This window comes from Perna viridis, chromosome 3 (genome assembly GCF_037379345.1).
Source record: "Perna viridis isolate PV_CMFRI_1.1 ecotype Kerala chromosome 3, ASM3737934v1, whole genome shotgun sequence".
NCBI classification, from domain to species: domain Eukaryota; kingdom Metazoa; phylum Mollusca; class Bivalvia; order Mytilida; family Mytilidae; genus Perna; species Perna viridis.
In genome coordinates this window covers 56,890,391-56,918,158 of record NC_142447.1, presented here as the reverse complement: position 1 = coordinate 56,918,158, position 27,768 = coordinate 56,890,391, and the positions used below count along the sequence as shown (strand labels likewise).

Sequence of the window (27,768 nt, the reverse complement as noted above, 5' to 3'; positions counted from 1 at the left end):
AAATTTGTGTTGATTGAAAAATTAGCCTTACTTGTTTTATCCGCACTGTTTATTTTTATCATCGTCCAAAAGTGATTTAATGACATAATTAATGCTGACTACTAATTAGTAGAGTAAAAATATCAGAGCGATGGTCAATGACATGCACTTTTCTTAATTTTCTTCGCCGACAGAAAATTCACCCTTTACAGGATACCCGATTACGCCCCCTGAATTGTTGATCTTGGCCGATGACAGAATTTTCTGATAGATTCAACTATGTGTACAGCTGCGACTTGGACGTCAATGTCCAGATTAAGATGTACGTTATTAAGAATGAAAGTAGATTTTATGACCAAGACAACTGCTTCTCCTTAGTCAGTTAGTTCATCTTTTCAATGGCCTGAATGGGGACTTTTAAGAGTAATCAAGCCTCAGGCTCAAGGGAACCAAGGTTATAGCGGTAACCAAAAGAATGTATTCCAGGGACAAAGACCAGATATAGAAAACAGACATACACAACAAAGAACATAAAGTAACTAAAATCACACATAGAAATTAACAAAAGCAAATGAGCAACTCTGACTCCACTAAAAACTGACTTGACTCCTCCAACCAGATGAAAATTTGGAGATATAGAGCACTTTCAAAGGTCCACACCTAAATTTCTTAAATTAAAAGAAGAAAGGCTTCGCCAACCACCTAATAAATGATTGATGAATTTTATATGTCAATCCAGTGTTCTCCCCAGGCCCTTAAAGCACTGCGCTTTGCAGCACTATTGAGTTAGCCCTGCTCTATTGACCTCAGTACTGTACTATCTTGCTACCAGGGCTGTGCTATAAAGTTTATTATGAGGATTAAAAATTAATTATGACAGGAAACGTATGTGCCCCAAGGTCATTTATGGTATCCTACAAGGTAATTAGTTCTTGAAACCAACAGCAGTATACACATTATGGTCTGTTGATCAACGCATGACCACACAGGTGTCTGAAGCCAATGAAGATTCTTAACAGTTGGTAACAAATTAATTTTAGGGAAGATGTCAATCAGATACAAATATCCTATACTTAACCAGTCAAAACTGACTATGGTCAAAGGTAACTCAACCCTGACCAAAAGCATGTGGCTATTTATAAATGCAAAGTCGATTGTTGCACAATCACAAGAAGTTTTCAACATTACAAAGCTAATTTACGTTATAAAAGAATGTATTAAATTCCCAAACATTATTTATTCCATCAGATACTTTCTAAACACTTTGACACAAAAAGAAAGTGGCCGTCTTTTGTTTACATTGCCATGTGGTGTATCAAGAGCACATGTTTTTTGGCAGGAAAATCAGTTACGAAATAAGTAGTAAAATTCCCAAGTCTAAAAATAGTACAACATTTGTGATGAACAAATATGGACTTAAGTCACGATATGTAGTTCCTGTCATGAATAAACTTCATTTTAACATAATAATAATTAAAAAACAAAACGAAGCAACAAGTTTGTCAACTTTAAATAACAAGAATAAGATTTTTTTTCCTGGCAAGTATGTTAGCTCCATACTTCTGACTTCCTGAAAATTTTTGGCAACATGAATTTTAAGACCAGAGTAGTCTATTACATGTACCTGATTAGATAATTCTAAATCTATTAATATATTGAAAGTTACAAAGACTAGAAAAAGAGTTGAATAGAGATTGCTCTTAATTAATAATCAAATGGATATCACATTCAAATGAGCCATTGAGGCCTCAAAACAAATGAAAAATTGTAATTTCCAATGGGTCTGCTGTCAGCAAAAATTTGCAGGTAGAACCCTGAGTGTGTATGAATAGAGGAAATGTTTATGAAGAATTACTGTTCATAATTTGATAGAATATCAATTTAATTTTTGTGTTCAATATAAAAAGGAAAAAAAACAAAAAAACAGTATTTAAGTTGAAATTACTGCTATTGAAGAAAAAAGGTAAAATATTTACCTATGAATAATTCATATAAACACAATTAAACAGCAATGTACATTTTAAATCAATTTTTAAATAATACATTAAATACAAAGTGGCATGTTTCGACACGGGGCCTATTAATGTTGTGTCATGCACGCTGAATACAGCGCTATCCAAAAATCTTGGGGAGAACACTGCCATCCCATATAAAATTGAAGAATTACTATTTCATTGATTCTATACTCCTTTAACTCTGTTTTAGAGGTTAAAGGGAAAGACCACCTTTGCATTAAGTTGGGCTCTTATGATAAATCACACCCACATAAACAAAAATAAATAACCTTTAATGCAAAATGCGCTTTTATAAAATGCTCAAGGCTATGCAAAGTTCGAAATCCTTGAAATATAAGGGGATAGCCATCTTGCAGAACTCTCCTATCTGAAGGAAGATCATAGCCAGATTTTATTGATTTTTACGGATAGCTTCCGATTGGCTCGTGACCTCACTAAGTTGGTTTGGTACTGATACAAGTACTGCAAATAATATGTAAACAAAGAATATTCCGTAAATATTTCTACGATCATGTTTATCTAATCACCAAAACACGATGACTTGCCAAGCTTACGATTGCACAAATGATAAAAGAGAAATGTTCTAAAGTTTTTTTTTACCAGCAACACGAACATTCTTTGGAAGTAGCCATACGATTTTCCTTACAAATACTAGTAATCTGGCTGCAAATCCTGTTGTTCGTCGATGATATCTGACATTTGCTTATACATGTTGTGCCTCAATTTCTTCTATTTATTTTGGTTTGTTGGGTTGCAATTATAGGTGAAAAGTCCCAAATTTGCGATTTCTTCGGACATCATAATCAATTACCTATTTACTTTTACTTTATACAAACCGACTTTGTGATGTCACAGTTCAACCGGTCATGGTTGCACCCATAGGCGCGGGAAATTCAAATCTCCTGATTATAAATCTCGATTTATTAATTAAGAAAAGGAAATTAATTTGTTTCAATTTAATTTTTATGAATATTTAACAGATTACTTTGATATTTATGACGTTCACAACAACATGGTCTTTCCCTTTAAAAATAAACCGATTTGGATAAAAATAAACTTTTATCTTAACTTTCCATGCAGTCATAGTTTTCTATGGTGCCAAATTTTAAGTATCCATGTAGAGAACCACTCTTTTCTTTCTTTCTTTTGAAGATAACTGATACAACTCTTGTGTTAGATGTATTCATTATCAAGCAAGATAAATGTAATTAGAATCAAATCATTACATGGTATATTCCACAAAATTCACATCTAGAATGGGCTTCTAAGGGTCTCGTTGTCTACATTGATGGCCTCTACTCTTGGATCTGTTTTTTTTTTTTGAAGTCACATAGAATGCCATCTGAATAATGTTCAAATAAATTGGGTAATAAAGTATTCTAATGCATGCAAATCTTTCAAGTTTCTGGGCTGAAAAATAGATATATATGACAGTTATTCATAAAATTGCTATTTGCATTTCACTTGAAGGTACAATGTATAAAACCATTTACAGAAAGATTAACCAAATTAAAACTTCTTCTCTGATGCTTATATGAAAGTATTAGTCCTGTAATATCATGATCATGGTGTAGCAAATCATATGACAAATAAATCATCCCTTTATAAATTCTATTTATCATCACTTATGATATTAGCTCTTTAGTTGTGGATTTTTCTTTTGCTGGTAAGATAAGATAAGATAAGAAAACTATTTTGATTCGGCATGTCATAAATACAAACACAAGCTGTAAGGAGCTTTTGACCGAAATAAAACAAAAACAGAACATAAAACAAGGCAAGGACACATACACCCAAAGCAATACATATAATCAAGCACAAAATAAGCATAGCATGCACTAATTAAAACATAATAATATGGCAGAGAAATAAAAATAAAGGTATATAAACATGCTGAAACTAAAATCTAATGCAGAAGTACTATTATTCAAGCAGAAGCCAAACAAAATGTATAGCTAAAAATAAGCATGATATCTAAAAGAAAGTTACCTGCATGCAGAGCAGTGATATTCCTAACCTTTCCAGGACTGAATTACGCTCTTGAAATGAGAAAAAAATGTTTTCAGTCCTGAAATGGTTGGAAAGGGTGTTCCAGAGTTTTGCCGCAGCAAATTTAAAAGATTTTTTACCATATCTGCTTGACTGTTAATGAGGCACATCCAGTACCTGAAAGAATATTTACAATTTTTTACTTTTACCTGATTTTTAGACATAAAGGGGCAATATTATTAACCATTTTAAAAGTTTCTAAAGCCATAGTTCTTATCCGTCTGATCTGCAGTGAAGGCACCCTAGCTTTGATGAGGAGTTCCTGGTAAGAGCTGTTATATTCCTCATATATGAAACGAAGTGCTCTTTCTTGCACTTTTTCTAATTTTTTTGAATTTTTTTCTGTATGAAAGTGCCAAGCCAAAGGGCAAAAGTTGAAACTACTCAAAATAAAAGTATGAAATATAGTTAGTTTACTTAAACAATCCAAATAAGGGCCTAGTCTTGTTAATACATTCAGTTGCTGAGATGGCTTCCTGCAGATCACACTGATATGATCATCAAAATTTAACTTATAATCAATCTCTATTCCTAGTAATTTCACTGCTTTTTCACAAGTGAGGACTTTATTTTGAATTTTGATGAAGGGATTTTTATGCCACCACAACGATAAGTTGGGGGGCATATTGTTTTACCCCTGTCCGTCTGTAATTCCGTCTGTAATTCTGTCCGTCCCATAAGTTTTCCACACTTTCTTTGAAAATCCTTGAAGATATTGAACTGATTTTTTGTATGTGAGTCTTTCATGATTAGTTACAGATTGAGTTAAAGTTTCATTCCGCTATGCTGAGTTTTACCAAAATTATGAGCCCTGGACTTAAAAAAATTTCATGGAAATAACAGTTTTCCGCACTTTTTTTGTAAATCCTTGAAGATATTGAACTGCTTTTTGGTATGTGAGTCTGTCATGATTAGTTACAAATCGAGTACAAGTTTCATTCTTCTACACTGAGTTTTACCAAAATAATGGGCCCTGCACTTTAAAAATTGTATTGAAATAATAGTTTTTTGCTTTTTTTTTTGTAAATGCTTGAAGATATTTGACTGGTTTTTGGTATGTGAGTCTGTCATGATTAGTTATAGATTGAGTTTAAGTTTCGTTCAGCTATGCTGAGTTTTACTCAAAACCACTTGCGGGGGCATCATTTGTGTTTCACAGACACAATAACACATCTGACAAAGTGCTTTTTACAATTATGAGTTATGATATAGCTGTATGAAGGTTAAATGCAGGGGCATCACTTTATCTAGTTCTCAAATGTCTTTAAATGGTATAAATTATAATCCCTCTTGAGCATTATATAGTTAATTATTATGTAATGTAAGTTAGTACAGTACACCAGAAACATATTCTAGTATTGCCTTGTGAAAATGTATAGTAGAGCTAAAACCTTACAAAATGATATTTGATCAATAATAAGTGGCAATAGGGAAAGAGATGGACTCCAATACTGGGTAAATCACATGGTGTCCTGGTTACCTAAACATTTTCTACATCTATATTGCTGATAGCACATTGCTCAAGGTGACTGGGTTTTCTAATTCGTGAAGGATGTCATATTATGCTTGTTTTCAAAATTGTCACTTATGCCTAGGAGATTTTGTTTTCTTTCCCTTGTCAGACTGGAATCAGGTCATAAGTTAACTTCATATACAAACTTATGTTTTTTTTGCTTAAGTGGTACACTGGAAGGAGAGAGACAAAGACCAAGTTATCAAGAGTTATTAAAGGATCCAATGTTGAAGTTCTCAGGGGTTTATCAGGAAGGACATGCTGATCTCTATGTCACTTGTAGAATTTATGCTGATGGCCGGCCTCTATCCCTTGCTGTCAGTACATCTTATAAGGCTTTCAGTACTAGGTGGAAGTAAGTAAGACATTACAATAATTATTTAGCACACACAAAAACATGAGCAAGTAGTATCAATGTTTCCAATTTAGTACATGGTCATTAGTGATGTTTTCTTTATTGACACCATTCTTTGTGAATCAGATTAGATCATATTCTGTGTTTTTTACTTAAGCAAATAAAGAATTTGAATAATAGATACTGATGTCAGTAATGATTTTAAAAAGTCAGCAAACATAAAGCAACTCTTCAGAAAAAGGTACAGTAGTTTTTTATGCAAATGGAATTGTCACCATTAATAATAATCCAGTTTGTCAGACTGAATGAATTATGGAACTACCATTATTAGTGGAGTTTCACCATCTCTATGTCATACATATTGATAGTTTGATATCAGGATGTTTATTTCAGAGAAATGAGATGAGTACTTTTAGAAGTATGGTTCTACCTAAAAACCAGGCAGGTGGTGATTCATCATACCTTCAGATAATCAATGAAACTGTATAAATACATTTGTTAGGTCCAAAAAACAACTCTTCCTCAATTCATGTCAGGGATGTGATATTTATTGTGAAATATTCTTTGACTGATTATAGTGTTAAAATTCTGGCAGGAAGTTTTCCTGTACTTTTTCTGAAGTGGAACTTAACCAAAATCTAAGTGTTAATATCTCCAATGGTCAACTTTCATTTGCACTTTTATTTTTAAACACAGTTTCTATCAGGCCTACCGAAGGATTTCAAATAAAAAAATATTTGACTAGTTATTGTGTAAAAATTCTGGCTGGAAATTTTCCCCTACTTTTTCTGTAGAAGAACATAACAAAATTTTAAGTTTTAATATCTCCAGTGGGCAACTTATATTAGCACTTACATTTCCTAACACAGTTTCTAGGGAGCCTACAGAAGGATTTGCAATAAAAAACATTTGGTATTAAGAAGAGCGCAAATCACCCTTTATAAGCTTCTACCTGGTTTTAAAGCAGAGCTGTACTTAATATTTTTCAGATGGAATGAGTAATTGACTTAAAGACTGAAATGTTTGTTTTGTTACAGTTGGAATGAGTGGTTGACATTACCACTGAAGTTCAGTGACTTACCAAGAAATGCTGTCTTGGCCATGACTATTTGGGATATCTATGGAACAAATAAGGCTAAACCTGTAGGAGGAACTACCATCAGTCTGTTTGGTAAAAGAGGGTAGGAAATATGATTATACTTAAGCTATGTTTTTTTTAAATAATGAGCAGGCTATACAAAGGTCAATTAATAAAAATAAAAATAATGATGAGTACTTGTATTGTTAATACCAGCCTATATATTTCATCTCTTTATATTATTTTTGAAGCAACAACAAAAATGGGTAAAGAAATAACAAAAGAATGAAATAATCACATGATATGTTAGTGTTAAATGTCCCTCATCCTTTCAACATCTGAGCTGTACAGGTTGAAAGGATGACTGGCCTTAGGTTATGGATTCTATATCATTTGATGCCTTACTTGTTAAGAAGGATGACTGGCCTTAGGTTATGGATTCTATATCATTTGATGCCTTACTTGTTAAGAAGGATGATTCTTCTACTTGTTGTCTTTGGGATACTGAAAATTGTCTTAAATCCTAAAATACTGTGTGGTCATCATTAATGAAACTACAAGTAGCAGCAAATTTTGTTTTCTTTTATTCTGCTAACTGGGAAAAAAATGAATAGTTGAGTCTGCAAAAAATTAAAGAACTGTAGGCAAATCAAAGAACTAAATAAACACTGATTGATAAAGAAAATGAAAGCTAATATCTGTTTTACAGCCAACAATTTTCCTGATGCCATAATCACATTTTTTTCCAGAACTTTTAGAAAGGGTATGATGGATTTGAAAGTGTGGCCTGATGAAGAAGCAAATCCACAGATCAATTCGACTACTCCTGGAAAAACTAAAGACTCCAATGATCAGATGAGCCGTTTGGCCAAGGTAAAGACATGTATAAACACTAAGTTATTTCATGGTTAAAAACAAAATTTGAGTTAGTAGACAATTTTTTAGTTGCCTTTTTTTTGAGAATCTTCATTTTGTCTTTGTAAATTGTATCAATGATTTTGTGTTCTTCACAAGGTTGATTTTTGCACTTTCAAGTTCAATGCCTAAAAAGTAATAAATATCTTCATCATTAATGTAATTAGATTAACTCGCTTTCCATACCAGTAGAATTGTGTTTGTTGAGGGTATCAGGTTAAACTATGTTGTCTTCACTTATCATAATCAATGTCTGGTTTTCAGTATTTCAATATTGAAAAATAACTCTGTCAGTTATGAAGATTTGTTTTCTTTTTATGTTACAGTTAAGTAAGAAACATCGGGATGGTCACATGGTAAAGGTGGATTGGTTAGATCGGTTAACATTCCGTGAAATAGAGTTGATCAACGAGAAACAGAAAAGGGATTCGAACTTCATGTATCTTATGATAGAGTTTCCTTATATCCACTATAATGATGTACAGTACACTGTTGTGTATTTTGAGAAGGTATGATTTGAGTTTATAACATATTTGTCAGGTTGTCTAAGCCTTTCTATATGATTTGGTTGTTTAATCTATTTTGGATGGCTTGATAATTGTGATATCGCACCAGAGACAATAAGATGAACAAATAATATGTATATGATTTTATTGTATTGTCTACAAAATCTGATTGGTTGAAAGCAATGTTGAGATTTTTCTTATGTTGTTCTTCTGGAACAACTGGTGATGTCATAAACAGGCGATTTTTTGCAAGAATGTCAAGCAGTCAAACAGCCTGAAGAAATCATAGAGGAAACTAAAGGTTTTATAACTTGTGAAATTTGAATATTTCAAATTTTTATATAGATAGCAGTGTTTTATCGAATGTTCCCAGTGGAATAAATTTTGATAATTCATACTGTCGCATAAGTTTGGTAATTTCACTCTAGAACTTTCTCCCGCCAAAATGTCACAACTTTGATATCATTTCCACTGTTTACAAAATTTGAAATTTATGTTGAAAATAGCAACAGATAATCGAGGAAATCTATATAATAAATAGGATAATCAATTGGTTATCGTGAATAACCAAAATATGATCACTCGTGCCAGGAATGCAATAAGAACATGCGTGGAACAAGTTCTGCACACTCGTTAAAACTAGGCATTCTTCAGAACTCATGATCATATTTTGGTTATTCACACCTTCCAATGAATTATCCTATTAATATCATTTCATTTTATTATTAATTTCAACCTCATAACAAAGTTGCCCAGGCTCATATGTTATGATGTTGAAATTAGATGACTTAATTGATATTTTGAGATATTCAAATTTCATTCTTTAGGAAACCTTTAAATATCTTTTCAAAACACAGTATAAATATAAACATTTTATGTGGTAGTCTCTAAATGTGCAACTATGTAGTCAATGTTAAGAATTTAATATATTTAAATACATGTGTAATGGTGGGTTTTCAAGAAGTTCCAGGAGATGGGGCATAGAGTTTTCTGGAATAGCTCTTATCTGTTCTACTTTTTCAATCTAACAAAAAATACAATAATTTTGAAATTTTTCGAAAGTGATGAAAAAATAGGCTGTTGAAAACTTTATGGTATTACTAATATGGTTATTTATGACCCATCACAGACATACTGATGCACTGATATTGTTACATATGTGTGGACTTATGTTGCTAAATATGTTGCCTTGAATGTTGACAGGGTGGTGATGAACCATTTCAATACAGAGTCCAGGCTGATATTGTAAATGTCCCTGATCCTGAAATCTTGATGGTGAGGATTATGGTTCTATTTAAAATGAAATATTTATTAGTTCAATTATAACCAAAAAAAAGTAAAACAGAAGTTTATGTATGATACTTTTAATACATTATCAAGAAGGTATAATTGTAATTTGAATAACTTTCCAGGTCAATGCTTATATATGGCTTGTCCAGTTGTTTCAGATAACAAGTTGTTTAAAGAGAAAGAGTTATTTTGACAGCTTCTATTACATAATCTATTGAAGGATGACATCATTTGGGGAGTGATCTAATTTAAGCATAGCTTGGTCATAAAGTATGGTTAGTTGTTTTGACCTGTTTCATGTATATACATGACTGTACTTTTTTGATAGAGATATTCATTATGATGGTAAATGTTAGTGGCCCACTTTTATACAGCATCAAATTTACTACAGATGGATTTGTTTTGCTGTTTGTTACAGTTACATATTTTGTGCACTGTTTCACATACATAGTTGACCAAGTCTAATTTTGTAAAACTTAAAAGTAAAAGTAGAAATTTGGTGGATATATTGTTTAAGCATTTATACATAGACAGATGTAATATATGAAATGGCAAACAAGTGTAATTCAAATAAAGAAAAGTATCTGGAACGTTTCAGTCCTCTGCCCGTGCTGTATTAGGTTCTCTCCTCAGCATCAGCAGGCTGATTTTCAAAATATCTTATTTTGCACAAAGTTTAGGACCTAAAATTGTGAGAAAATGAATTGAAAAGGGTGGTATTATTTTCACCTTATTGAAAGTTTAACTAAAGCACTATCTATCTAACTGAAAAAAAAACTTACACAGTTTTTTTATCAGTACAACTATGAAAAAGCTATAAGAAGAAAATGAAGCATGCAATTTACTCAAGGTGTCTTTTTTTGGGTACCTCTCACCTTTCTGTCATTCTGGTAATGATTTCCTAATGTTATTGATGTGACTATTTTACTATGGCAGGAAAATTTAGTAGAGAGTAAGCACCACAAATTGGCCAGAAGTCTTCACAGCGGACCTACAGATAGAGACATGAAACCTGATGCTAAAACCAGAGATCAACTTAATGTAATTTATAATAGGGCATTGAAAATAATATAATATTGACTTTTTTAAGACAAATTACTTGTCCTTCAAACAGTGTCATCCCTTTTGTCCTGCATTTGTAAATAAGAAAGCAAAATGAAGGTGAAATTTTGTAAGACAAGTGGGAGGTATATACTTATTAATTATCTCTTTGATCATAATGAGGAAGTCAATGAGTTAGTAATATATTCTACTTTTGATCATATATTTTCTTTTTACATCTATCTATATAATTTATTTTTTACTCTCATTTAGCCCTGTGCAGGTTCGGGTGTCAAAAGAATAGGCCCGCTGCAGCTCCAAGCTTAATAGTGCTCAGAACCCTGGCCAGGGGCTAAGGCGCTCTGCCCACAGAGCAACTGGGGTGTGTGCCTAAGATGTTGGAATGGGGTACCCCTGGCATGTTACATGCTGGGGTCATCAGACTATAATACGGAAAACCTGACCGCAAACCATAGTGGTGCAACGTGTTGGGAAAGATGCCATGTTCCTCGCATGTTAAAGAACCCTGCTGTGGTATTCGATAAGAGTAGGAACCTTTGCGCTCCACCACAGGAGGCTAAATTGCCGGACTATACCCACCCCTCCCTATTTCTAGTGGCAATCAATAGTTGTCGACCCTATTATCCTTGTGTCCCATCCCATTTTTCATTTTCATCATCATTTCATGTTAATTTTATCATTCATTTCATGTTCATCGCCTGAATATAGCTGAAATATTGCTGCTCGGGCGTTAAACCCCAACAATCAATCAATCAATCTTACTCTCATTGATATATCTTAGCAAGCTTGTTTTTTTTTCTAATTAAAACATTTTTGAAACTGTAATACATTGTATGTATGTTATATTTTGATTTTTATAATATTATTTTGCCTTTTACTTGCACTTCAGTTAAAATTTTAATGTCAATAAACAGAAAAGAATACACAATACAGCACAATTAATACCTGACAAAATAAAGCTAGCTAATTAGTATAAATAATTTTGCAGGACAGATGGGATGTGTATTTTTCACTAATTTAGGACAAATGAATATAAACCCTTTAAAAATTTCTAAAGAATTTTGATAAGTCAAAACATTTTATGACTTGGTTCTCAAAGTAAAACACAGCTCAGTATGTCTTAAAATGTTTTCAGGCTATAGTTGCTTATCCACCAACCAAAATGCTGTCTTCTGAGGAACAGGATTTAGTGTGGAAATTCAGATTCTATCTGTCCAGTCAGAAAAAGGTAAGATGATGAGGTTCATTTCAAAACTAAAAATGTCTATGTATTCATCCATTGTTATACTTGTTTTAAAACTGCCATTGTCTTTGAATTAAATAAATATTTAACTAATTTCATGATACAAAATTACTTTATTTACAAAATATAGGCCCTGACAAAGTTTTTAAAGTGTGTGAATTGGAAGATGCCACAAGAAGCCAAACAAGCAATAGAACTAATGAGTCGTTGGAGTCCAATTGATGCTGATGATGCCTTGGAACTGTTATCCCCTGCCTACACTCATCCTACTGTCAGGAAGTATGCTGTTTCCAGACTGAGGCAAGCTGATGATGAGGTATATGTGGCATAAATATTTATTTTTTATTTAAGGGTACTTTGCAACATTTGGTTTGAAGAGAGCTACACATAGCCATCCTCTTCTTAGCATCTGTGTGCATCAATAAAACATCAAGTTACATAAAGAATTTAACCTTTACTATTTTTTAGAACTTAAATAAAATATGACTGCATCAGTGGGCTGGAGGTAGCTTGTTTGCCTAATTTTCAGTGGAATCCAGCTATTTCAAATCTGGTTTTTACTGTTATGATCCTTTTTTTTTATGTATATCTACTTCTGATTTTGCCAATTTCCACTATGTTTGTTGACCACCTAAAATCATCGCTATTGATCTCCAGCTCAGTCTTACCAAAGACATCAAAGTTGGGAGTCACTCCTTCCCTGTCAAGCATAGGTATAAAGAAAATAAAGGAATCACTGGTAAGCTTGGAGACAGAATAATATGTCTGAATGAGATAACACTCCATCCTGTGGGTTGTAAGATAGCACATTCAAAATATGTCTCAGTGGGTCAGACAAGTACATAGCATAGTCGGTTTAGTTTAAATGTTCTCATCATGAAATGCACGAATTATTTTCCTTTGGATATTAGACTACAATCAATCAGTCAGTCTTGTAGACCATACAAACAAGTTAGCTAATAACTATGCCATGTATAAGCTGGTTTTCTCTGTAGGATTTATTGTTATACCTGTTCCAACTAGTCCAAGCATTAAGATATGAAGACTTTGAGAAGATAAAGCATGATACAGACCAGTTAACAACCAGGAGGGACTCGATCAGTGATTTGTCAGACAGAGATAGGTATAGTTGTCAATCTTCTTATGGAGTGAAACCTGTCTGAACTGAACTTATCTAAATGAGACACCACCTGGTATTTCTTATTGCCATTTTCAATGCATTTTAAAGAAGTTTAATTGAACTCATTCCCAAACTGAACAAAATCTTAAGCCTGAAGGGGGTTTAGTTTACACGGGTTTTGCTGTACTGTGTACACAATAATTTTGTATATACTTAGCCACCTCTTTGTTTTCCCAAGATACAACTGCCCACCCCAGTTTTTGTTTTCCCTGGATACAACTGCCCACCCCAGTTCTTTGTTTTCCCTGGATACAACTGCCCACCCAGTTCTTTGTTTTCCCTGCATACAACTTCCCACCCCAGTTCTTTGTTTTCCCTGAATACAACTTCCCATCCCAGTTCTTTGTTTTCCCTGGATACAACTGCCCACCCCAGTTCTTTGTTTTCCCTGGATAGCATAAAGTGTGTGTGATCACTTTCTCTCTGGAATCATTTGCCCCTTTTTTTTTTGCTTTCCTTGGGTATAACTTTTCTTATGTTTTCTCTTGAGGCAATTGCCCCCTCTTTTTAGTTTTCCCTGGAGACAACTCACCTCCAGTCTTTATGAAATAGATTTCTGACCGAAACCCAAATTTGATTTTTTTGCTCCTATATAATCAGTCATAAACTTCCAGATTTCTATCTGACCAACTTAACTTTTGTCAGACATATCTGATAGTCAGACAGTATTTCATAGTGACTGCACCTCTCCTTTGTTTTTCATGGAGATACTTTTTGATTGTATGATTATTTCCAGGACACATACAGTGCTTACTAGAGCTGGATCGCATGACTCAATCATAGATGCATTGGGTGGAGCTTCCCCAAAACAGGAAGAAAGTCCAGAACTCAAACTATCAAAGGAAGTAAGCATTCAATACTTAAAGTGCTGATACATATAGTCTTAGAACTATATGTCAGTAATAGTATGATGAGTTAGGGAAAGTGCAGAAAGTTTTGAAAATTACAAGTATTGAAATTTTTCACTTGACATAACAAAAAAAAAATGAACATCTACATTTAAAAAAATGTATTTACTATAAAATATCATAGGACATAGAGGAGAAAGACACTGATGATTGGTACTAACTACAAATTGATGTCGTTAAACCAAATACTTAGACATCAGAAAGCAACACTAAAAATCCCATAGAACAACTACATTGTACTATGAATAACTTTACAACCCAACATTATGAAGAAATTATAGCTCATCATTACTGCCATAATTCACATAATTGATTTTGTTGTCATGTTTAGATAAAAAAGTTCCAAGTATTTTAAAAATTGTCATTGGTTATTTAGATTCATGTATGTACATGTATCTACTCTTCTTTCAGATTGATTTGGCATCATTTCTTATAGAAAGAGCCTGCAATAATTCTATACTGTCTAATTATTTTTATTGGTAAGTTGCCTTTTACACTTAATTTAACCCTAGAAATGGCAGTTCTGCCACTGTTGACAAGGCATATAGGCTATACAAACTTGTATTCTTGCTTCTCATTTTTTTTTTCATTTTTTACTTTCACCTAAAGGATTCTGTTGAAGACTGGGTGTATTTAATTTTTTTTAAATGTTGCTCCTGTATTTTATATACATGAGATACATGTTTTAAAATAAAATTCAAAAGTGGTTGGTAACAGAAAAGTAATTATGTTGACAATTAATATTTTGTATATTAAGAATATTTACATAGGAATCATAACTTAACTATCACATAAGATTTTCATAAATCATTCTTGTAAGAAGACATGACTATCTTGAAATGAAATAGAAACAGTATTTACAAATTTCTTCCAATAGGTATGTGTCAGTTGAATGTGAAAATGATGATTCTACTGCTAAAGAACAAAGAGTTAATGAAATGTACCTGTGTATAATGAAAAGATTCAGTCAGGCTTTAGTCAAGGTAACTAAGTAGATACAAAAGTCATGTATAATCCACACCAAGTATTGATGGATAGTGGTGTGAATTATACATCACTTTACATGTAAGTACATAGAGAAGTGAACTACATGTGTAACTATTAAATTTTTAATCAAAATCTTAATTGAAATTATTAAGTGAAGTATTGTTAACATTCAGTCCATTGATTGAAATCTAACAATGGAAGACACTGCCAAAGTAATCCATCATCTTTGTTTGCTTCAGAACATAGGATGTTTGTTTTCATATTTCACTATGCATCAACTTTTAACTTTGACAAATTGAATTATTTCATCTGGATAGGAAATTGATTGAATGCTTTATTGAATTATTTTATAAATAAAATCTTCAATATAAGAACTTTGATTTGTTAGATAAAAAAAAAGAATTCCACAAAGTTAGTATTGTTAACACTTAATTACATCTGTGAATTCAATTGTACTTCTCGGTCAAGTTTGAATGAATTAATGACTGAAAATACACACACATGAAAGTAAAATAAAATAATATACTATAAAGTTATAAACTTATTTTTATTGCAGTTTGTAATGAGTATCTATGACAGCAATATTGACACTAGATGTTGTAAATATGGCTTTCCAAATATGATTGCTTACATTTATTCTGCTTGTCTTACAGTACAGATTAATCATCATCCTTTTTAAAAGCCTGTCATAGACCCTAAATAAGGCCAAAATAAATAAACTATGTATTTCGTATTTCACCCTCGCCATTCCAAAAAAACAATTAGGTAGGTAAAAAATTTTAATTTTTAGTAATTACATTTCATATTTTTTCTAGCTGTTATTTTCTGATTTTATTCTGCAAACTTATGTTACTAAGATTACAACAGGATGCAGCATAATTGAAGCCTTTTAGAATTTAAGATTATAAATATTTTCCCTTAAACTGACTTGTAAATTTACCTTCTTGAATACATATTGAGTAAAATTAAATGAACTGTATATGCACAATATATTTATGTATTTTGTTATGTGGGCTGTTCTAGTAAAACATATGAGGGACTGGGGGAAGGCATTGTTTATATTTTGTATATGAGTGGTTTTCAGGCCTCTTGACAAAATATAGAATTTAATACAAAACACCTTCACCTGGTACCTCATATCTTTTAAAGCAGCAGCCTGGGTATATAAGGGTTGCATCCCTTGCTTTTCAAAAATATTATTGTAACTGGCAGGGTTAAGATCAGAGAATATAATTTTAGAATATCATGAGCTAGAAGCAGATTTTATTGACAATCTTTGTCGCAAATGTTTCTACCTTAACAATAAACAAATTGTGAAAACATATTTCCTATTTGATCAATATTCCTAGAGAAATTACTTTTGCAAAATATGAAGTGGACACAATTTTGTACAGATTTTGAATTTAGTGGAAGGAGTTTGGTATCAGCTGTTTTTGTTTGTAAACAAATGCACATGCAAGTTAATGGTTACAGGCATGCTTCACGTACCTTGTTAGCAGTACATGTAATTTTCACCTTATTCCAACAAATTAATACTGATATCAAAATTCATTTACACATATCCAAAGAATATAATATGTCAGCAAATAAGTTGTTACACAAAAATCAATCTATTCTAATATACTGCAAGTGAAAAATCGATCTAAATAACAGATTTTCATATTTAACACTTTAGCAATTTTCAATACCATCTGTGCCCCATGTATGGCTTTGACTTAGGATTTGGATAAAGTTCTCTCACAACATTTAAAACACAGATAGGCATAACCTCTCTCCTCACAACCACTACTGAGTCATCTATCTATCTCTATTAAGAAGACAACTTTTTTTCCGAGGTACTGCTCAGGCTTCCCTATTCTGCATCATTTTCCAAAATATTTTGTATTTGGTTTTCCTAATAGCACTAATTCTAATGTGAGCCATTTGCTCTTCACCTAGCCAACTTTGCCTGTTTATAGTTACACATGGAGTACAAAAACATTCCCAATCTACTCCATGCTGAATGTCTTCCTGATGGTTTGGCCCACTTTCAAAAGTTTGCAGGTCAACTTGTTGTTCTTCAGACTCATTTCTGTTGGTGTATTCAGCTGGTTCTTCGATTCAGCAATTTGTCATCTGATTAACTTCATTAAAATCCTAAAAATAATCCTTAAAACCTATCATTCCCTCTAATGAAACAAAAATGCATGACCTTTGACAACAAGGTTATAGAATGATAGAGATTTTTAATCATTATCCCAATCCTCAAAACATTGCAACAATCAATCAGATGGGAGGATATACCTGTCAATAATAAAATGTTTCAAAATGTAATGATGATCCTGACAAAATACATCAATTAATATAAATAAAATGCATTACTATAAATTCCTTGATGGCCCCATGTTTTAGTGGGAAATTTGTAAATGTCACAGTTTGGAGGAAAATTTTGAATAAATGAAAATAAATGTATCATCATGGAGCACTACCTCTTCAGAATATTAATATAAATAATGAAAATAATTAACGACCAGAAAAAAGGAAATACGCAAAAGATAATTTTGAAAGTGTCAAGAAGAGAAATATTGCCAGATAAACCAAAACCTATTGATGGAAAAATTGATTTACATGTGAATCCATTGATGAAAAAGACCATATATATAAAATGGCCAATGACATCAAGTGTGCCATGGGTGATGGAAATCCTAATACAAATGTAGAACAACAAATAAAGACATGCTTTTGGAAGTATTTTCTTTTTATATGAGAAATAAACTAACACTTAAGTTGGACCCTGAGAACCAAAATGATGAGGAGGATGTTCCATTTTTAGACTGTTCGTTTACAGCTTGTGATATTGATGCATCCCAACAACAGCTTTTTATAACTGGTGAAAAGTCTATAGAAAACCTCATTCAGAGAGTAACAAATCACGGGAAAATCTGCAAGAGCAATTTATTTGTCAAAATCAACTGATATAAGAGGATATGTTGGAGTTTGTAAACTTAGATGTGAAGACAAACAACATGATCTACTTTGGTCTTCTTCATCCTACCTTGGTGACAAATTTCTTTGTAACCTTCGGATGGCTCATGGATTTTATGTCTCTGGTATTTTACCAAACCAGTATTCAAGATTCTGTCAGGCCTCAAATATTGGATGTATTGGCGTAATTACCCTAAATGGAATATTTCAAAAATATTCACCAGTGGTAGAAGGTTTAGTAAATGAGTCATGTAAAACAGCACTTTTCGAAGAAATTGCTTCCTATGAAGATCTTCAAGACAGCATTGACATTGTTACTGATGCTAGGCATGGAACTAGGAAGAACTCCATGTTTACTGATGTTGTATGTCTTGGTTCTAGAACTCACAAAGTGTTACATGTCGAAACTATTTCTGAAGTTGATTGTCCGAGTGCACAGAAACACGAACTGATTTGAACAGAAAGAATATACGAGTATTTTAACAATTTACATGATGAGTATGAAGTAAAAATCTGTGTTCATTGTCATGACAGAAATACAAGTGTGAACAAATTCATAAGGAGCAATGGAATGGATACTAAATCTACAAATGATACTTGGCATGCAACAAAAAACATTGCAAATGAAATTAAATCAATTTGCAGAGGGCCAAAGTACAAAGAGGGCAAACTTGGCATATACTGAATATTGTAGAACATTATAAAAATAATCATGAACACTGCAGTGAATTATCAAGATGGAAAACAGAACTGAAGTATGAGCCATCAAAAGATGTCTGATCCAAAGGCAGAAATGTTACTTGGACGAGCGTTAATGAACACTCAAGTGTATAAATCACCTGTAGATTGTATTCACTGCATGGACAGTTATTATGTTGAAAGCCTCAACAATGCTATATTGCAGTATCATGACAAAAGGATAAACTTTTCCCAGCAAGTTTATGTACTACGGACTAATCTAGCTATCTTAGATTGGAATGAACACGTGAATAGGGAAGCAACATCAACAAAAACTGTGCTAGATGCTAAAAATTTAAGGCGACAAGTAGATATAAAAGTGCTAAAAAGAAAGGCATATAACATGTGGTCAGAAATATGGTGTAAACTAGTTAAAGCATATCTAGATTAATAAAATTGGAAAGGCATAATTCATTTTTCAATTGAAAAGGTGATTAAGAACTATTTCTTTATGTAGCAAACAATAATTAACTCTAAATGTCGTCTGCATATATTTACCTAGATAACCACACGTGCATTTGTTTTTATTTTATACACAGCTGTTTGTTTAAGTACCGCCCATATGTCCTTATCTAATAAAGCTTAATTGCGCATGTTGCCCGATCAGGCTGATCGGATGTTGCTGGTTTAATGGAAAGCCCTAATAATAATATATATGACAAGGGTGGAAGCCAAATGTTGGATGTTACATGGTATTTGGATACTACTGGCTAGGTACATTTTGTATTTGTAATTATAATGTAGCAAAAAATTAAAGGGACTTTAATTATATTATATTTGAAAAAAAGTAAGTATTTTTTTTACTTTTTGAGCAGTATTATTGTTTCAAAATACATGTAGCAACAAAAACATGTCACTAGATTTTTTTAAGGAGATCAATGATATATTACAGGGAGGACAAGAGTGTAGGTTAAAGAGAGCTACCCTGGCCAGACAACAAATGTTTATTGAGAAATTAGTCAATCTGGTCAAGGCTGTCACCAGAGAAAGTGGCAGCAGGAAAAAAAAAGTATGGTTTTATTTTTTTTTTTAAATACAACATTATTGAAATGTGTTCAAACAATTGAGTAACTGATACTTTTACAAATATATATTATGAAAGAAGCAAACTTTCTGACAAGACATGTGTTTTCTTAAATTAGACCGCTTTTAAGGACTGTAATATACTTTTGTACCGTAATTAAATTTATCTTGTTCTGTTTGTGTAGAGTAGTTGAATATTTAAAATATAAAAAGTAAACATTTATCTGTGAAATCAACCAAGTTTGAAACTATATGATACTTCATACCTCACCTTTGATGTCCAAGATCTGATGGTACGTTGTATATCTTTGTGTTTAGATTGAGAGACTTAGAGCATTACTTCAAGATCCAGAGACAAACAAGATAAACTTTGCCAGTTTTGAAGATCTACCATTACCCCTTGACCCTAGTGTTAAGATCAATGGTATTTCTGTTGATAAGGCCACCTTGATGAAGGTAAATAGCAATATTACCTACTACAGTTGTGTTAAGAGCTGTCTTTTGTTTCTGAGGTGACTTGCAAAAGAGATATAGAGATGTTTGTCAGTGTTTAATGTCAATCTAATTAAAATTAGACCTATCAGTTGTTCCATTCAGTCACTGCATGTAGGATCTAACATCACTATTCAGATGACTTTTCAGAATCATCTGGTTTTTCCCTTTGAACAATGCTTTCAAAATTGTGACAGATGAAATCTGATTGGCTGATTAAAAAGGTCATCAGAACAGAAAGTAGAATTGAGTGGTTTTTTTTTATCCTAGAAGCAGTGACTGAATAGAACAATGGATAGGTCTGATTTTAATTAGATGTGTCAATATGTAGAATTAATTTCATTATCATTCTATAATGTTTGTGTACCTCATGTTCTATAACATATCTATGTAAGAGTTGCACTTTGAGGTTCTATTCATATTTGTGTTCCACAATTCAAAACCCAACTGATAACAAATTTTACAATATTTTGTTAAGACCTGTGTTTGATTCTAGAAATAGATTATTTATCTGAGTTAGCCTTTTAAAGCATTATTGAACAACACTATAATGATATAAAACTTAATCTGTTATATTAAATAATTAATTTATTTTTAGTGTTGCATAGTTGTTGACCTATATTAGACTTGGGTCCATGCTCATTTTGTATTTCAACAGAGTGCCTTAATGCCATGCAGACTGACATTTAAAACAAACACAGGAGCAGAGTATGTGACAATGTTTAAACACGGTGATGATTTACGTCAAGACCAACTTATACTTCAGATTATTACCCTAATGGATAAGGTTAGAAACTTGGTTTGAAGACATTCATAATTTCTTTTATGTACATATTTTGAAGAGTTTTGTTGTATATAAAAAGTTTTGTTTTCAGTCTGATTTCCTTTTAGTCAAATTTAATGGTTGAATCACATATGAAGCCAATGAATGTTAGAGTGTGACAAATAAGGTACACACTGTTGAAAAACATAACAGTCCTTGAACTTCAAAACTGTCACAATAATGATTTTGTCCTTAAAAATATAAATTACTGTTACAACATCTATATAACATTCATACATGTAAAGAAAATATCTTTTGATAAGATTCTGATATTTACAGATAGCTATATGTCTATGTATATCTTTTTCTTCTGATGTCACATTTTTTATTTTAGAAGTGAATGGTAAATGAACTGCTCCTACAGATTATACGATTATGATTATGTATTGTTTTTTTTTTATTTTAGTTACTGCAGACTGAGAATTTAGATTTAAAACTGACCCCTTACAAGGTGTTGGCTACTAGTAGTAAACATGGTGAGGCTCTAAGATAACATTCTTAAGATATTTAAAGCTTGATTCTAAAATTTCTTTTAACATTTTATAGAAGTTCTATAAACCTGAATCTATGAAACTCTCTTTTGTTTTTAGTTCTTATTGGATTTTGAATTGCAAAAGGAGCATTGACTTATGTATGAGATCCTTAACTGTATAGATAGAGATGGTATAGAAATTTATCTAACCAAAAACTTTTTGAAACTGAACTTTAGGATTTGTCCAGTTTGTTGAAGAATCTACACCACTAGCTGAAGTATTGGCCTCTGGAAATACTATACATAATTATCTTAAGAAACATGCTCCTATGGATGGAGCACCTTATGGTATCTCACCTGAGGTGCTTGATAACTACATCAAAAGTTGTGGTAAGTGTTTACTTGAAATTCTGAGTAAAAAGTTTGTTACCTCAGTGTTTAGATTAGGAATTTTTTAAATTGAGAAAAGAAAAAAAAGAGAGATGTTTTTGTATGCCATAATGAATCAACACATATAATTTGTTGTGAACTGTTTCTATTTCAACAATAAATATTCTCAATTGACTTTATATATAGGGTAACATCAGTAGTTATTATGTTTCACTATAATGAGTTCAGATAGTGATTAAATGTTCAGATAGAGTTTCTCAACTTTAAACATTTAGAAATTCAACAACTATCAATATAACAATATTGGGCCATTGCATCATACTTATAGATAAGTCTTGACCTATCAGGAACAATAGCAATCCCAGAATGCCATACAGTTTCTGAATTTGTCCATTAGGATCAGCATTTGATAAAGTTTTTAAACTTGAAGTAAAAATAGACATTTTTCTCCAGTTTGATATATAGTACTTAATATTATTTTTTAGTTTGTTTACCTTACATGTACTAACCTAAGGTGATCTTATATCGTCTTAAATGTGATGAAATGCTTTAAACATCATGAATAAGCAAAGGTAGATAACTCATTTTGTTTGATCATTTATAGCTGGTTATTGTGTGGTGACCTATTTACTTGGTGTAGGAGACCGACATTATGATAACTTATTGCTGACAAAAACAGGTACATAGTGTAATATCTTCTCAAGAATGTAATGTAGCATGGTTTCTTGCAGACAGACTAAATGCAAACAGTAACTGCCCATCATACAATAATGTATTAATTCAGTAGTATGAGTATAATATACATATTTTCCTCTTTTTGTCTTACAATTTTACAAATAATATTTTTTATATACCTGCAAAAATTGTACTGTACATCTAAGTAAGTTTTACAGTTAGCTTGAATATTAAAAGAGATGTGTAAATATCCATCATCAGAAAGTTCAGTGAAGTATTGATCAGAAAACTGTAGGTTATGTGTCTTGTTTTAAGATTTAAGAAAGATTAAAATCATAGTGAATTGGAAATAAAGGTTTCAATATTCACTGACTGTACATTAAGCATGAGATTTCAATAAAACTTCTTTGTAGTATAGGGCTTTTTGTAAAACTTTGCATGAGGTTATTGTCTCCCCTTGTTCAAGCTCTTTTTCTTGTTCTTCTTCTCATACAAAGTTTATCCAAGCCATAATTTTTTTTGTCTTTTGACATATGCTTGATATTTGGTGTGCAGGTACTTCATATTCAGACAACGCGGCATGTATCAAAGTCGGTGTCCTTTGCCCTTGATATTTGATCTCAAGGTCAAATAATTGATTTTTTAAAGCCAATTTCTTGTCTAGATTAACTTTTTTATCTTCTGACATAGGCTTTACAATTTGATATGTCAACAGGTCATATGAAGATGATGTAATGCCTACTGAACACATTGTGTCCAGTGCCAAACTTGGTGACCTTGACCTCTGATCTCATGATCAAATAATGGATTTCAAGCCAATTTTTTGTTCGAGTCATAACTTTTTTGTGTTTTCACAAATGCTTATGATATTTGGTTTGTATGAAGGTCATATAAAGACAGTATTTTTTAGCAGTTTACAGCCTATATCTTGAAAGAATAATCAAGGGAACCAAGGTTATAGCGGTAATAAAAATAATGTAATCCAGGGACAAAGACCTGACATGGAAAACAGACATACACAACATAGAACACAAAGTAATTAAAATCATGCATACAAAGTAACAAAAGCAAATGAGCAACTCTGACTCCACTAAAAACTTGGAGCATGGATCAGGTGCACCGGTAGGGTAAGAAAACTATGATAGATAGAATGAAACTTTCAATTGATGAAATGATCTTTATGATAAATCCTACCAAAGTGATAGAATGAAATTTTCAATTGATGAAATGATCCTTATGATAAGTCCTACCAAAGTGTTTATTGATTCAAAATTGTCAGAAAGCTCCTTATTAGAGTTATTGCTCTTGAAAGAGTAATCAAGGGAACCAAGGTTATAGCGGTAATCAAAAGAATGCAATCCAGGGACAAAGACCCGACATTGAAAACAGACATACACAACCAAGAACATAAAGTAATAAAATCATACATACAAAGTAACAAAAGCAAATGAGCAACTCAGACTCCACTAAAAATTGGGAGCATGGACCAGGTGCACCAGTAGGGTAAGCGTCCTTATGAAAGACATAAAATAAACCAGATGAGTGATTCAGGCTCCTGGGAGCCTCTTGTCATATTTGACATTGCCTTTTTACATAAATGTCAATAGATAGAAATTTGATTTTTGGTAGTTTGGTGTTTATGAAAAATGGAAGGATTGAAATCAGTTTTAGTGTAGTAAAACATTTCTTCCTAGTTTTCATTTGAGCTGAATTGAAATGTTTATTTTGCCAAAATCGATGTACAGGTAATAATTTTGAACAATCTTTAAATTTTGTATTTCAGAGATTTGAAGATATACAAGCATATGAAATTATGATTTATTTTTATATAATCTTGACATGTTCCTATTTTTGTGTTCCCATAGACCTAAACAGTAAGAGAACATTTCTTACAATACTTAATGAGACCATTGTTATTCATATTGTGTCAATGGAAATATTTTTCAGGTAAATTATTCCATGTAGATTTTGGATATATCCTTGGGCGTGATCCTAAAGTGTTACCACCACCAATGAGATTAGGTAGAGAGATGGTTGATGCTATGGGTGGTACTAACTCTGAACATTTCCATGACTTCAAGAAACACTGCTACACATCATTCCTGGCTCTTAGAAGGTATTTCCTACTTCCAGCATACAGGATGCAGACATAATTTGTACTTTTTGTACTGCAGTTATATATCTTTCCAGCATATGTTATTGTGAGAACACACTGGTGTTTTTACAATCAAAATAAAAAATTATTTTATTATGGAATTCACTTTTATGAAAGTGTATTATCTGATAGCCAAGAGACTAAAATTTTATTACCTTTGTGATTGTTCAACCTTTCATTGAGATTAAGAATTTACCAGGCTGTCAATTTTTTCTGTAAAATTGGAACATTTAGATAAATCTAATTAATTATTGCATTTGATTGGAAAATACACACCAGAAATTAGACACAAGTTGACATTTGAATGATGTAACAAGAGAATATAGCCTGTTGTAAGGTGTATGATACCTGCATAAAACAAGATCAAAGGTGTATAACTTGAAGAAATATTGTATAGAAAATAGAAATGTAATGATAGAGGTTCAAATGTGTTGTTTTGATAATTTGTGAAAGAAAATTAAAAATAGTATAATTATCAGTATTTTTATTTGCCTATTTTGATTATGTTATAGGTCGGCCAACCTGATTTTAAACCTGTTTGCCTTGGTGGTCGATGCCAGTATTCCTGATATTGCCTTAGAACCTGATAAAACTGTCAAAAAGGTATTATTGATAAAGTTTATTTATCACATTTATAACTTCCAAATAATTTGTTTTTATTGAATGGAATACATGAATCTTTGAAATTGTACCAAAATTTTCCATTAAAATCAGGCAGGTGTTATTTTTAGAAGGAATGACTTTTAACTAAGGAACAAGAAACCAATACCCTGTACTTTCTGCACAATAATCTTTGAAAGTGTACAAATATTAATGTAGTTGCACTACACTGGCTCATATCACAAAAGGAAGGATTAATTGTAAGTAAATGGGAATAAAATGATATGGACACTTTTTAAATGAATCAAGTCTTACTTGTCCTAATTTTTCAGGGTTCAATATCTTATATCATATCAAGCTGCATCATACCAAGCATTTTATTACCGAAAGAAAAAAATATAATATCTTTTAAGTTATAGAATTCTTAGTGGTTTTGTAAGCCAAGAATTATTTGAAAAAAAAGTGTTCTATTCATCGATACATGTTTTATTAATCATTGTTTATTCATAATGTTTAGAATGATAAATCATATTTAATCAAAATTAATGACTTGCTTTATATTTTGTTTTCAATTTAGTTCTTTTGTGCAAATATATATGATATACTTCCAGGTACAAGATAAGTTTGTTCTCCATTTAAATGATGAGGAAGCTGTCCACTACATGCAAAATTTGATAGAAATCAGTGTAACAGCTGTCATGGCTGCTCTCATGGAAAATATACATAAAATGGCTCAAGTATGTGTAACCTTATATCTAAAACATGTTCTTGACATTTTCTTACTGGACATGACATAAGCAGTTCCACAGTTTTTTTTATGGTAAAGCAGAAGTCACATTACCCTACCAGTGCACCAGGCCCATACTCCACTTACCCAACCAGTGCACCAGGTCCATACTCTATTTACTATACCAGTACAATAGGTCCATACCCACTTACCCCATATGTGCACCAGGCCTATTCTCCACTTACCTTACCAATGCACCAGCTCCATACTCCACTTACCCTACCAGTACACCAGGTCCATAGTCCACTTACCCCACATGTGCACCAGGCTAATGCTCCAATTTTTTTCTGTGTTGCTCATTTACTTTTAACAGTAGCTATTTGGGTGTTTTCCATTTTGTTTTTGAATTTTGGTTGTAGTTATTGCTTTATTTTTTCCTTGTCTACATGTATGTCTCTTGTATTATAAGTTCTTGATTTTTTAATTGTGAGTACTTTCATTTCATATCCATATTTGTGTAAATTTATATTTCATGCTGTATGCATATCATAGTTTTTCTTAAGTTCTTATTATTCACAGTCCATGCATTATTTGTGATCACACATTTATTTTGTATAGTCATAGCAATTTGGCAATTCTTCATTTCAAAATAACATGAAATAGAAAAATTGAGAGAACTTGTGTCAACTTACAGTATATATAAGTACAGTAATTTTCATTTTGACATGTAACGCCATGGACTAAAACATCAACTTTACTTATATATTTCAAATAAATGAATCGCTTGTATCTTTCCATTTTGTTAAAATCTATTTCAATCTTCTTTTTTTTTGCAGTATTGGAGAAAGTAAAGAGAATACAGTCTCCTAGATCTTAGTTAAAAAACTCTTTGTGCAATATATTGTATGTGTCAATAAATGTAGAAAAATGATTAAAGTATTTCATTATCATCGTCAGTTTTTTTTTAAGTTATCTAATATTGAACTTTTGCTTTGTCTGGCAAATATTAGTCAATGGCTGTTAAAGAATATTTCAGGTTTTCTATCACCAATTGTTATTCATACTGATGAGTTCACCTGCTTTAAGTCAATAAGCAGCATTTGATTTATTTTCACATTGGTTTTCATTTTGTCAGACCTTATTTTATTATTTTAATCATTTTGTAAATGTTTATTAATGTTATAGTGTAATGACAATCTATTATATCATACACCATAATAATCCACCGTAAAACTGTTCTCATGGTGGAGAACACCATCAATGTCCACCATAAAACTGTTCTCGTGGTGGAGAACACAATCAATGTCCACCGTAAAACTGCTCTCATGGTGGAGAACACCATAATAATCAATGTCCACCGTAAAACTGTTCTCATGGTGGAGAACACCATAATAATCAATGTCCACCGTAAAACTTGTCTTCATAATTTCTGGATCTGCCCATATGTGTTGTTTTGAGAAGCTCTTGCCTAAAACGTAAGCTTGGATATAAAAATTCCAAATGAAGGATTAATTCAGACATGTAGAATTGTCAGTTTAAATGGAGAAGTCTTCATTTTAAACAGTGGCTGTATAGTGGTATGATGCTGTCATCTTCATCTATAGGTCTCATGTGATAATTTAATTATTG

The 27,768-nt window shown here is 32.0% G+C and overlaps 1 protein-coding gene across 1 annotated transcript; it reads left to right on the top strand.

Moving 5' to 3' along the window:
- The first annotated feature begins 149 nt into the window (after nt 1-149).
- LOC148623030 (phosphatidylinositol 3-kinase catalytic subunit type 3-like) lies at nt 150-27,089 on the top strand. Its single transcript, XM_088573521.1, has 23 exons — nt 150-301; nt 5,723-5,911; nt 6,949-7,092; nt 7,739-7,862; nt 8,231-8,413; nt 9,614-9,685; nt 10,637-10,741; nt 11,898-11,990; nt 12,136-12,321; nt 13,001-13,128; nt 13,922-14,030; nt 14,505-14,572; nt 14,971-15,076; nt 19,675-19,791; nt 20,124-20,261; nt 20,956-21,084; nt 21,527-21,596; nt 21,830-21,982; nt 22,587-22,661; nt 24,605-24,773; nt 25,325-25,415; nt 26,024-26,149; nt 26,976-27,089. The coding sequence occupies exons 1-23, from the start codon at nt 231-233 to the stop codon at nt 26,988-26,990; spliced, it is 2,661 nt and encodes an 886-aa protein (XP_088429647.1). The 5' UTR covers nt 150-230; the 3' UTR covers nt 26,991-27,089.
- The last annotated feature ends 679 nt before the right edge of the window (nt 27,090-27,768 follow it).